At 57.6% G+C, this 13,841-nt stretch overlaps 1 protein-coding gene across 1 annotated transcript; it reads left to right on the plus strand.

The window, feature by feature from the left end:
* Positions 1-7,373: 7,373 nt before the first annotated feature.
* Positions 7,374-7,805, plus strand: BKCO1_13000143 (uncharacterized protein; the record flags this gene model as incomplete). Its single annotated transcript, XM_020270866.1, has 1 exon — positions 7,374-7,805. One exon carries the CDS (start codon positions 7,374-7,376, stop codon positions 7,803-7,805), a length of 432 nt encoding a protein of 143 aa, XP_020132430.1.
* Between the last annotated feature and the right edge of the window lie 6,036 nt (positions 7,806-13,841).

A 13,841-nucleotide genomic window follows, 5' to 3' on the forward strand; every position in this document is an offset into this window, starting at 1 on the left:
CATCCATAAAGTCTGTTCTTGTGAGTCGGCAAGCTGCATAGACCTGTGCTTTTCGCGAGTATTGGCTCCGCTCGGTCCTGGAAGCCTCGCAGGCCAAGCTTTTGTTTTTTTTCACTATCCGCGGAGGCGCCGGTCTCAGTTGCTCGTATCGTCCAATCTGCCGCGCACATCCGCAAATCTGATCGAGAAATCCAGAAGCGCATCGTCGATGGCCGCGGCAGCACGCGCCGCAACCGAGCTCGCCGCCAACCAAGGCGTAAGCGAGCCAACAGCTTCTTAGGTGCGGCGACCTGTGTCGCAGATCCCAAGAGCCAAGCCGTGCTGCCGAAAACATGGATTTCACGACTCCAACAAAGCCTATCACCACCATGCATTTTAGAAGAGGCCACGGGGCCCCCCGCTCGCTGCACCCGGAGACTCCCTCGAGCATGCTCTTCGCCTCGTGACTTGGCTACCATCTTAGCGACGGCATGCGGCAGCAATATGTAGCACTGCAGAAAACCTTATCACGCTCACAATGCAGGTTCCGAAGACGCCCAGCGTGCTGGGCCGCAGGGCCGCTCAAGTCCCTGAGCAACTCACGTGCGACGCGTAGAATGTTCTCCATGGAGCCAAGCTCTGCCAACGTCAACGGTCGCGCCTGGCGACGGGTCCTGAATCAATAATAACGTCGGGTGCGCTGCGTTGAAGCGGTGGAACGTGCCGTATGCTGCCGCCGGGAAGCGTGCTTCTGCCACCCGAGGCCGGTTACTGCAGCGATCCAGATTGGCTCAATTTGCGCCAGGGCCGTCCCTCTGCCATTGCTGGTCAGCTTGCTGGTCCTAGCCCGCCATCCAAGCTCGTTAGCAGACGACTGGCCTTGCCGAGATGGTAGGTGTTGGTGTGCGCAGAATGCGGGGAAGCCTGCCGTTTCACAGCATGCTACCGACTTACGCGCGTCTGGACGGCGAAGCCACGCACGGCCCCGACACAACCGCACTCACCCTCCGGCCTCACCACCATCCGCAACAACTTCATTCATCCCAGCTCACCGGTAAACCACAGAACAGCCGCCTCACCGCCGTGGCTGGCACAGCCTGCGCTCTCGTCACGCTCGCGCTTGCGGCAAACCTGCCCCCAAGCGGGGTAGCCGCCGCAAGTGTGTTTCGCACGTGTAGCTCACCGCCAGTCAATGCCACGTTCAGTCAGCGGACTTGCAAGGGCAGCCGGGAAGGAAGGCGAGAGACGGCACAGAAGCCGACTCGAAGGAATTGCCACAGCCACATCCAGCAGTAGCAGTGGCAGTGGCAGTGGCTCTAATCTAATCTTCTTCACCGGCTACTGCAAGATCGTCTGGTGCCTTCACAATACAATACCGCCGCAGCGCCGAGCGATACGCCTTGACATGCCGCGCTACTTTCAGTTCCCAGCTCCTGCAGCGCCTGCAGCACTTGCTCCGCAATCATGCATACGCTTTCGAGTGCGCCTCAGCCGTTCACCATTCACGTCGCAAAGCCAAGCTTTTGTGAACGTTGCTGCAGTGTTATTTGCGTCTGCAAGACCAGCACGAGCACGACCATCTTCTCGGCACCATATCCTGCGGCTTTGCGCCGTCTGGCAGCCGGCTCGTCGTCGCAGCCAGTAACGGCCGTCTCCATCTGCCCAAGTCCGTCGAAATTTGCGGAGAAGCCTGTCGATCGATATGCAGCATGCTGCTCTTATTGCAGACGCTTACTGTATCGTGCACCCTGACTGTGCTGTTGCATTGGCCTTCTGCCACGCCTTCACTCCTGCCTTGCAGTTCTGCAGATACAACAACGGCCAAAGAATTTGCTTCTAGATCTACACGCCACTAGATTGGGGGAGTCATGAGGACTGCCGCTTGCTGCTTGCGCCCACGTGGTGTAGTACGGATTCGGCAGTAGATGAAGAAAGCAAGCCACGCCTATTGCCCGGGCCCAAACAAAAGCTGCATGGGTGATGATTCCCACCCCGACCGGTGACGGCTCCATCGGCAGAGTCCACGTGAATGGCTAGGTCTTCTCCTACTGTCGGACGGTCTCTCTAGAAGAGAAGAGAGGCCGAATCACAACGTCCCGATGTATCACGATTCACCATCACAATCACGAGGCAAGGGGTGGTTCTTCGGTCCATAATCCTAGGTACGCAGTCGCGCGAATACAGGGTGGATTACTCGCGAAGCTCTGATCGTTCTCCACTGAATCCAGCTCGACGACCCTCGCTGGCCATCTCAGTCGGTCTTTCCTCGTAGCAATACTCCCTGAAAGCCATTATTCAGGAGTAGTAGTGCACCATCAGCGACAAGGTGATGAAAGGCCACCGCAATAGTGACGCTATACACAGGAAGAGTTAAAGAAGAAGGCCTTATTCTCCGTGTCCAACACGAAGGTGGAAAGGGCCGAACCAGATACCAGACCGAGTGGCGGTTGGCCATGAACGTAGAAGCTGAGAACGCTTCTTTCAAGGGATCTTCCTTCTGGACCCAGCCATCAGCCATGGGAGAATGACGATCAGCGATAACCGTGCTTTCCGGCGTGCCAGGCGGCGCGCGGGGCGGTAGACAGCCGGTCGACCCGGCCGTCAGACATGGTGCCACCACGCCATCTCTATGCTGCACCGTATTGCCATGCTGGAGAAGTCCGCGCGGGAGAGGCTGGGTGCAGTCGGAGCTTCATGTGGGTGCGTGATTCATCAATAATAGACGACCATCGACAGAGGGGAGGGGATTCTCCGCCGCAGGTGGAGGAGGAGGAGGAGCAAGAGCGGTGCCCCGCCCCGTCCCGTTCCCCCCCCCCTCGCACCACCACCACACCAGTAGCAACCCACCCTTGCGCCTGCCGCAGCCCACAATTCGGGCCCCTGCAACCCACCAGGCCCCCTCTCTTCCTTCGAGCGCACCCTGAATCCCCCCCTCCCATCTCCTCACTCCCCGCATTCGGCAACAACACCCACTTCGGGCTCTGGCACAGCAAACGCCTGGGCTAGCCCAGCCCTGGTCTGGCCTGGCTCACGCGCTGTCTCCCACCCTCGCCACCCCGCGACATCGCAATGTCCGAATCTGGCATTAGGTCCCCACACTACCTATGCCGCTTAACTAAATTCCAGACCCTTACAATACCGTAGCTTGTCGACAGTAGTAGTTACCCCTGGGACCAAGAAGCAACAATTGGACACTTCTAACAATAACATGGCTGCTCTCGCGCCATTAAAATGCTGACTCTCTGCAAGCCGCTTTTGTCCGCCCGTTTTTTTTTGGTCCCTTCCCCGCAATTCACACTCACTGATGACTGCGGCACAGCTGTGAGCTGATCGGTGTGATTCCGCCAAATCCCTGCTGCTTTTCTCCGCGTGTGCAACCGCCACAAAGTTAAAGAAGAGAGAGAGGGTTTTGCATGTAATCAACAGCGTCTTCTCGCTATCGCTCTCACCTGCCGTTCGAGGTTCCTCGGCGCTCCCGACCAACTGGACGGGGGCGGGGCGGGTGGTGCGTTCCGAGGCATCGATGCCGTGCTGCCGCCGCATGTAAGGGTTGCGTTGATTAGACCGTGTGCATTTGCGCTGGGTTTGCTGCAAGAGAGGACGAGAAGAGAAGAAATCGAGTGGGGGTTAATCTTGACTGAACCGCATCGTTGGAATGTGCGTGGGAAAGACCCATCTCGTGCGTTTGAGAGAGCTGATGAGTGCGCGTACGATGACATTAGCATCGCGGGCGAACCGGTTGTTCGGGAAACAATTAAGATGGGAATCTCTCTCTCTCTCTCTCTCTCTCTCCCTCGCTCGGCTGGCGTGCGCAATCATCCCCACTTGCTGGCAAGGGAAAGCGCGGCAGAGCAGCGGGGAATGGTTGTCAGAGACCAGGACGACGACGTTTCGAAATGTCTTTGCTTTTTATCTTTTGCGATATGTATGCATGGTCAGAGTTGGGCATTTGATTGATGATGACCCTGGCCTTGGTAAGGGCGGGGGGCCGGACGGATAGCTAGCCTGGGAGTCTTCGATTGGTTACCGCTTGCTCGTTTTGAGATGGAGTGCCTTATCTCTCTCCAGGCACTACACAGTAGGTACACATGCAGGAGGCCTTGCATCGTTGCAGCAATGTTTCATGGGGAATCGCCGATATCGTCATGTCTGAGATTCGGTGGCTATCGGCCATGCTATTGGGTATGGCCAATCTATCATCGCATTCACGACCGAATGACCGCATTTTGCACCACCGGAAACTCGGGCCTACAGGGCAAAGTTTTTGAGACCAATATCACGACGACGAGTGGAACCGAAGGTTTCTGCTCTACTGCGCAAGGACAAAGGCTCCTTTCTTTTTTTACTTTCCCCTACGATCCCTCCTGTCTGCCAGCTATGTTGTCAAGGAAGACGCGAGGGCCTCCATCCATCTCGAGATCACGATAGATGTTGATCAAATCTTAATCACCAGGGAAACGATCGACGCCATTGCTCCTCCTCTGCTTCCTTCGTGACTTGCTTCTTCTTTCCCTCTATCACCATAGGAACCGGAGGCGACTAAAGTCGCACCGTGCTACCCGGCCATGTTCGTTTTACACCGCTCCCGGCCCATCCCGCCGCCCTACATTCGGACGGTGAGACAGACAAATCCTTCGCCAGGCTCCGCCTCACTTGCGGACTGATCACAAGACCACAGAAGCATACGTACCTCTTCTCTTCCTCTCTCTCTCTTTCTTGCTCATTTCCGAGAGTACGCCGGAAGAGCATGGGGAAGGATGACGATGGGGCATTTTTGCCGACCACGCAGCGCTTGGCTCCTACCCGGCGACAGACGGGGACGGCTAAAAAGAGAAAGAAGGGCGTGCACGCTCTGCGCCCCACCACTCGCAATACGTGGACCCTGGGTCCAGGTCCAGCCCGGGTACGGAGTGAACTCATTACGTGTCGTCCTTTCTCACTCGGAGAGCAGTGGCGTGAGAAGTTGGACTACTGGCTGTAGGTTCGCACCGAATGCCATTGCCAACGTTGAAAGAGCCGCCGCGCGCGCCTTGGTTCCTCTTCATCAGCAATCAGGTCCGCAGATAGGGTTTACCTACGTAGTACCTAGTAATCCGTACCTCGCGGCCCTATCCTTATCCGCCATGGATAGCCTGCGTGAACGACCATCGCCCTGCACGGCTCTCCGGCACGCCCTTTCGCGGCGCAGTCCGCCGCCGCGACCCTGCACGCACGGCTGCTTCCACCAGCAAAGCATCACCAACAGCCGAGCCACGACAACGAACCAAAAAAAAAAAAGAAAAAAAAAGCGTGGCACGTATCCCCCCGTGCACACGGTCCCATCACGAGAAACCCAGCTCACAAATCACGAAGCCAACCCACTCGCCGGCCCGTCGGCCAGCGCAGAGAACATGGCGGGCGAGGTCGTACGAGTGGGAGAATGATTGTTGTCCATACCTATTGGCTGGTGGGGTGCTGTGCTCCGGTAGTCCGGAGTGGGCATGGAAACACGTTCAGCCCTATCCATTTCCTATTCGCGCCTGCCGTCTTCGTCTCCACGTGCGTCCCGTTGCTCCATGATCCCCGTTGATGGCGGACCCCGACCCCCTCGCATCTCTTGAACGCCGGACAGACGCAAGGGGCACGGCACGGCGTGATGGCAATGGTCTCGGCTGATTGGCACAACGACAACAACGAATCCTCGTACCACATTACTGCGTCGGTCGTTCGGGGACAAGGAAAAAAAAAACGATGAATCACAAGCCTTTTTTTCTTCTTCTCTTCGATAATTCGTTTTCCTCACGCGCTGGCTGGTTGGCACGCACGCACGCACGCACGGCACGCACGGCACGCACGCACGCAGCGGAGCCGCACGGGAGCTGGGGAGTACCGTAATGAGAGAGATAGGTAGGTAGGTAGGGAGCGCCGGCGGGACCGGGACCGGGATCGGGACCAGCAAGACCCTGCTTTCCGTTTTGTGGTCCGTATCTTTCTTTTTTTTTTTCTTTTTGCGGCACCTAAAAACATCACTCCATCCTTCCCGAAACGGAAGTTTTGCACACATGGAACTTCCCCGCCTCCGGGCAGCCCACCCACCCCATCCATTCCTCGTTCCCGGACATCCGAGGCGAAGGGGTTGATTTGTTGATGGGATGGGAAGGGATCATTTTCCTCGGCATCCGCCCGCAAACGTCGTAGATACCACAGTACGTCGTCGTCTAATCCAGGGTCCCGTCTCTAGGTGATCGGCGCGCGCGCGCGCCTCTTCGCCGTGGATCCCATGCCACCCCCGCCACAGCAGGCAGGGCAGGGTCGCTTGTTATGCGGTCGGTCGGTCCACCAGCCAGCCTCCTTCCTCCTCTCGTCGCTCTCGCCGACATGACGATAGGTAGTCTCGTCGTCCCTCGCCTCGCCTCGCCTCGCCTCGCCTCGCCTCGCCTCCCTCCTGGCGCCGAGGAGACCCGAGATTTCTTCTTCAGGCGGGCGCATCCGTGAAGTCCGACTGGGCGGCGGCGTGGGCGGCGGCCGTCATCATCAATCACTATCATCAATCATCATAATCACCAGCCGTCTCCGTCATGCCGACGGCCCAGCGTGGCGGACGAGCTCCGACCTCGGCGCAGGCGCGCGAGCCAACGAGGAGGAGTTACGCAAGTGTGATGAGCGAGACGAGAGAGGTCGAATGATGCTCGCTCTCTCATCATCATCAGCCGCCCAGGGCTGTGTGCATATGACCCAGCAGCAGGAGCAGCAGGAGCAAGATTGCATCACACGCAGACAACCGGGACCCCAGTGCTTCTCAGGAACAATCCGAGCCAGAGGATGGCTTCAGGAAGACAAGGTGGACCGAGGGTTGCGGTGTGATTAGTCGAGACGGTTGGGATAATAAGACGATCGGGGAAGGAAGGGTCATGCCATGTGAGGTTGGCCAAGGTAGATACGGCGGGAGTTGCTTCACCACACAGACAGCCCCCCTCCCCCCGTCCCCAGTGATGGTAGGTCGCCTAATCATATTGCTTGACTATACACAAGGCTTTCCGCTCTCTGTCATCATCATCATCACCGAACCCGAGGACTCGGTGGTGGTGGTGCGGCTGAAAGCCTGACTGTCCTACCAACAACTCACACGCACGCCCGTAACAAACCTACCAAACAGGGCGTGCATGCGTTGACCTCATCGTGCGCTCAAGCTCAAAGCTCACAAGCAGGGATCGGGAAGAAAAAGAAAAAAAAAAGAAGGGCGCGCGCGCGGGCGATCGATCCGCGAACAAGGCAGCGTGCACGAATGCGGCAGGCAATGTCGTGCAGGGTCCCTTGATCAACCACCAGCCCCGTCGTGCCGTCGTTGAGAGAGAAAGAGGCGCGCCGACAAAAAGGAAAAAAAGAAGAGAAGGATAGGCACGATTGCATCAGTCATGACGACGGTGGTTTGCTTGCTTGCTGTCATGGGCAGGGGCGAGCGATCATTGATCGCCGCTGCAGGTAGGCATTGCATGCCTCGTGCGGCCTCAGCTCTCGTCCTCTCCTCCCACCCACCTCCCATGCTTTCCCCGCAAATTGCCCAAGAGCTGCGGATGCAGGTTTTCATCTTGGTCATCGTCATCGTGACGTTGGGGGGGGCAAGGGTAGAGATTGGCGAATTGCTCCTGGGGGAGGGGGAGGGGAAGGAAAGAGGGGACGTGTGGGGTGACAGCGAGGCTGCTGATGCTGCTGCTGCTGCTGCTGCTGCTGCTGCTGCTGCAATAATGGACCAGGCAGGCAAGCAAGCAAGCACGCAAGCAAGATTCACCTGCGTTTCCCCAGATCCACCCTACAACCCACAAGAAACGACAGCGTGTGTGGATTGACGCCAGCGCATCCCGAACGAGTGGCTCTCGAGAAGTTTCCGGGCATGCGATAAGCGACGCTCGCTGATGTCGTGCTCAGGAGATCTGCTCTGTCCTCTTTTTCCCCTACAGTAGCGACAGGCGCGATGATGTGTGCGCGGGCGCCAACTGACGCAAAGGGCGTGCAACACGCAATCAGCCTGTCACAGCGATGCAGGGTCCGGCGGGAGCAGCAAGTGATGGACGCGAGGCTCGCGCGCCCCCAAGGCAGGGCCGGCAAAGGCGGCGGGAGCTCGTGTGCGGCCAAGTCGCCCTGCATGGCGCTAGGCGCTTGGTGGCATGCGCCACGAGAAAAGCGGTGCTGGGGCTGCTTGCATTCGAAGGTGGTGGCATGTAGGTTGGTAGGCACGGAGTAGGTGGTTTTCGCTTGGCCAAAATTCACATGCCGGGCGACAGGGGAGGTCAAACGCCGACGAAAACCACCACCACCGACAGAGGGGCCCAGACCGGCGTGAATGCGAGCAGAGGAAACAGAGGCGACCCTCTGCGCGGGCGTGGAGGCGAGCAGTAGTTACATGAGAGGCAGCAGTCGGACCCTCTGCAAATGCAGAGCACAACGAGAGCAGTAAACACAGCCGTCGTTGCTCCCACAGCGAACCATGTACGGCGCTCAACAGGCATCAACCCGCCCGCGGCCCAGGGCCCCGCTGTTTTGCTCGGCCCTAGTCGCCGGCAACGACTTCGAAAGTCCTTGCCGCTGCTCTTTCCGCTGCCGCACATCCACTTGTCGTATCGCGAGACGCCCGCTGCAAGCCTCAGCCGAGTTAGCAAGGGCGTGGAGCGGACAGCAAACAGGGGAGTGGGTCTGTTCGGACATGCCTAAGCCACTCGACTCTGACCCCCCACTCATCACTCCTTCAACCCACGCCAGCGCCGCGCCCAGCGAAACGCCCCTCCCCCAGCGAAACCCCATCCACCACCATCCCCCGACATTCGCCGGTGTGGCGGTGGCAAAAAAACCTCCGAGTCTGAAAAATCATCAAACCGTGCACACCGGTGAATTGCGCAACCACGACTGCGCTGAACTCGCCGCTCGCAATTTCGCGCTTGCATAGGCCCCCCCAACCGACGGGAAAGAATGAACGCCTTGCAAGCCGCCGCTGTAGGTGGCTGCCCTGCTCGGTCCATCTCCATCCGACCCATAAACTTTTTTTGTTCGAGCGTTGGCCTTCGCAGTAGGGCGTGGAAAATAAGGGTCCACGACTTGCTGTACCGCATAGCCGTTGCTGCCGTGCACTGCGCAACATCATGCCATTTAGCCAAAAACGGCAATACCAGTGGCCAAACCGAGGCCTCCTCATCACGCGGCAAACTTTGCTTCACCATTATCATTCATATCGCCCGTGCCGCCGCCGCCCGCGTCTCACCAGTCATGTCTTGTATACCTTGAACGCCTAAGAAAAACCTTTCCGGGCGTTGCCGACTCGTCTTCCCTATCACTTCCGTGAAACTCGTGTGCAACCACCCGTGAGGGTCCGGAGCGCGAGACAGAAGCGATGATCATCCTGGTGTCGAAGCAGAGATTGGGTCTTGGACCAGATCTGGGCCTACCCAAAGAACGCAGGACGTCCGCGAGCTCGACTCATAGGATCGACGGTGATCATAGCACGTCCAGAATGACTAAGAGTGTCTTGGCTTGGTTGATGGTTGCAAGCACCATGATGAAGAGCTAGGAACTATTCACGTTCGATTCCAACTACTCACGTAGGTGTGTGCCGTCAGAAAGGCCGGCCGCCCGTACGTAAGATGAGATAAGGTGCTGACACCCAAGACACCGACGTTCGACAAGAATAGCGCATCCGTTGGATGGTAGTCTCCCAGAAAAAGCAAACAGACGGAGAAGAACCGACTACCGCCCGGACAGCCCGACGGACGACGGTAGGGTCGATCCACACCAACACCGACGACGACGACCATGACGGAAATAGAGGCGCGTACATCGAGTATCCTTCTAATCACCATCGCTACCCGTCTTTCCGCTCGTCTTACCTACCTCCCATCGCCACCCGCTCGGTGCCGCTTACCGCCATCCGTTACCCACTCTCTCCACCCTCCACACTCCAAACCCGATCGCGTGCGCTTTTGCGCTTTTTTCTCCATCTCCACCTCCCGAGATACATGGCGGTGTGCATCAGGGTGCAGTAGTACTTCAGTTAGTTCACCTAGGTACCTACTTGCTCTTTGCACCACTGCCACCACCACAACCCATGGAAACAGCCGTCTGCTTCCTTCCTCCGTCCGTCTCTCCGCTCCCCCTCCCCCTCCCCACCTCACCCTCCACTACGCACTAGTGTCCCGCTCGCAAAACCTCCTCCAAAACAAGCAAACGGCAGCCCAGCCGTGAACGTAAGGGTCTGGCGGAACCAAAGGAATTAATTCCCCAGCTCCCCACTCGATAGCCGGTCAGTCAGTCATCAGTCGGTTGGTGGGTCGCCGCCTCATGTCATCAGCGTCGTTGTTGCTTTCGTAGCTTTCCATTCTTTTCGTTCTCCGTCCGGCTTTCTCCGATCCGAATGTGGTAAGAAAGGTAAATTGATGCTGCAGAGTTGGGAGTCAAAGAGTTTTGGGCTACAGTGTTGCGTCCTCCCTCGCAAACCAGAATTACAGGAATCGAACAAACGAATTCAAGACGGAACGCAGAAAAGAAAAGGGAAATGAAATGTGCATGGTTCTAAAAAAAGAGAGAATAGAAGATACCGAGAACGAGACGCAAGCGGCGTCGGTTGGTCGGCCGGCCGGTCCCCTCTAACACATCAATCAGACCCTGAACGATCCGGGGAATGACCAAAAGGCAAAAGCCGCCACCGCCGCCGCAAGCGACAGGGTCCACGCAACTCTTCTTTCTCTGTCCAGACAAAACACATCGGCGTATCCGGTAATCTGATACTGATGAAGCTTTCTTCCGTCCACAGGACATTCTCTGCACTAAACTGACAAACAAACTGCCGCTGTACCATGAAAAAAAGAAAGCGCAAAAGACCCAGAGGGGGTGTTCCCAGAAGAAAGAGAATCTAAATATAAAAAAATATAAAAAACTTTGGTACCTGGGTAACGGGTTCGCCCGTTCGTCGGGGCGCATCGCGCTATTTGGTGGCTTTTCCCATCCCCCTCCTCCCGCGCCGTCGTCATCGTTCGTGGGCGATTAAAAAAAAGAAGCATTGCCCCAAAAACCAAACCAAACCGAAAAAGAAACATACACCAAGCCAGCCTCCCGATAATGTGTAGCAGAGAATGATGAATCTTGAATCTTGTTCTCTGTTGAAGAACTGGAACCGGAACCGGAACCGGAACCGAACCAAACAGGAGAAAGAAGAAGCTTGTAATGCATCGACAATAACGGCGGAACCTATGGAGGAACCATTTGAGCCTCATTCCTTTTTCGACACACACCCGGAAACGGCGACGCCACGCACGCGCCGTATTCGTAAACCCTTTTCTTCCAAACTCGTCGTCGGTGGCTTTCATCAGTCAAAGGAGCTAGACGGGACGACCGGCATGGGTTCGTCTTTTAGACATACCCAAAGAGAGAGAGAGAGAGAGAGAGAGAGAGAGAGAGAGAGAGAGAGAGAGAGAGGCGTCTTACATCGCCCAAGCCCTAACGAACGAATGGTCATGCTAACGCGCGCGCACGCGCGCGACGAACAGGACGTCGGCGACGGAGTTACCCCACACCACATACACACATGCACGCAGCAGGCACGTTCTAAAAGTCTTCTTGTTTGTTGCGCGATCAGCAAGGTCGTCGCCGGCCGCCGCGCCGCGTGGTCCGACTATAGGTGCGGACATCAACCCATGGCCGCCTGCCCTCCCCTGCTATTCCCACGTCTCTATTTTTTATCTCCACGCGGGGTGGGTGGGGGCAGTTCGATTCGACTCACCTCAACGAAAAGGCCTCCGATGGGGGAGGAGGACGACGACGACGACGCGGTGTGTGGGTGTATGTATGTGTGTGTGGGTAAGTAGACAGAGAGAGACTAGACAGTGGTAGACTGTGGGCAGTTCTTTTTTTTTCTTCCTCCCCTCTCCAATAATGCAGAGAGAAAGCACAACAACGCACTGGCTGACCTACCTTAACAGCTAGCTAGCTAGCACCATTGCGAGCTAGCCAGCCACCACACACGCACACACGCACACACGCACGCACGCACCTACCCACCCACCCACACCCCACCTCTCCCCTCCTCCCATCCTCCAACCCAGTCCAATGATTGGTAAGCCCTGTCTCTCTTCCGCGACACAGGAGTGAGTGGTGACTGGACCCTGCTCTTGCCTCGCCTTGCATACATACACCCACCCCGGCCACTGCGAGAAAAAAAAATAAAAGGCTTGCTCACTTGCATTCGACGGATGATTGGCCGTTGCCGGGGAGGGGAGGAGGGGAGTTTGTCCGGCCGGTTCTAGATACTAGGTAGACCGCCGCCCTGCATGTAAGGTAGGTATGAGGGGTGAGGGGGGCGTCGCGCCCGGCGGTCGGCAAAAAGCCGCAGGTTGTACGGAGCACGCGTGGTGCATGTCAGATTTTGTCTGTCTGTGTGTGGGTGTGTGTGCACGAGAATCGTTTTTTGCTACTCTCGATGGCTGGGGTCGCGTGGTTTTTTTCTTCTTTCTTTTCGCTGCTGCTTTGGTTTGCTCACGCACGCACGCGGTGCGTGCGTCGTGTTGGAGGAGGAAGGCTGGAAGTCTCCGCTACATTTCACATGCAGGGTCCAGCAAGAACAAGGTCGGCGACTGGCCCTCGGCCAACGGCCCTCGTCTGCGCCTTCCCATTCCCTTTCGGCCTGTGGCGTGAGAGTAGTAAGAGCCAAAAAAAAAATTCAAAAAAAATGCAACGGTAATTTGTCAAGTGTCAGTTTCGACAGTTACGGTGCAGACTGCCACCCACCCACTTGCTTGCTTGCTCATCACTCGCGTTGGGTCCTTCCCGAAAGCTGACTACGACGACCCACCTTACATACGCCGAAAGCCCCCCCCGTTTGCCGCTTGCCGCGCTCGTATATGTAATCCCGCGGTGAGAGGCAGGATTTCCCAACAAAAGCCGACGGTGCATGGCCGGGAATGCCGAGATGGAAAGGCAGGCGCGAACGCGACAGATTATTGCGTCCGCCGCCACCACCAACGTAAGATCCCCAAGGAAGGCGTGTGTGGAGTGCATGATGCGGCTTGGGGAGGAGAGTTACGAAATGTGGAGACGGTTTCGATAGTGCGGGAGGAGTCGTCTGGAGTGCAGATGGGGGGGAGGGGAGGTGGAGAGAGAGGAGGGGTAAGAGAAAAGGACGGGGCCGGAGCGAGAGTAAGGGTGCAGTGGGGCTTCGTCCGCTTCGAGCCGTCAGCCATTGCGGTGGTGGTGATGCTTATGCCGCGCCTGCCTTGGTGTTGTGGGGCTCACCCTGCTGTTGTCGTGCATGCTGCATCCTATGCTTCGAGTGGCTTCCCCCAGCCGCCCGACAGTGCCCTGTCCGGATCGAGAGCGGCAGCGGCGGCGGCGGCGCGGAGGTGGTGCTGCTGCTGATGCTGCTGCTGCTGCTGCTGCTGCTGCTGCTGCTAATGATGAGACGACTTGGTTCAAGAAGGATAGCGCCCCGAAGTCGCAAGACAGAGCGCCCCTGCTCCCCGGCATGCAACCCCGCGTGGAGGGCTGCTCATCTTCGCCGGTTCGAGCAGCGACAAGAGGACGGCTGCAAGCCTCCTTCCGCAAGCAAGGCGAGGACCCTTGAGGCGGCGTGGCGTCAAGCGAAGGGTTTAGGTTTGGGTTGGTAAGGGCTTGCGCAGCATTGCGACAGTGCTGCATCGACGAGCTCAACACCGGCCCAACCAGCCGCCCATCGTCCTGCACGCGCAGGGATCAGCGGCGCCCGGCCGTCAGCGGCTCGGGCGAGAGTCGGGGCAGCTCTGGGGCCTGCGTGCAGCCTGCAATCTCGGCAACCGTTGAGGAGAGAAAAGTCGACGGTTTTAGACGGCAGCGGGCGCGGAGATGGCACGGACGAGCTCCCTTGCAGG

This window comes from Diplodia corticola, assembly GCF_001883845.1.
Source record: "Diplodia corticola strain CBS 112549 chromosome Unknown scaffold13, whole genome shotgun sequence".
Lineage (NCBI taxonomy): Eukaryota > Fungi > Ascomycota > Dothideomycetes > Botryosphaeriales > Botryosphaeriaceae > Diplodia > Diplodia corticola.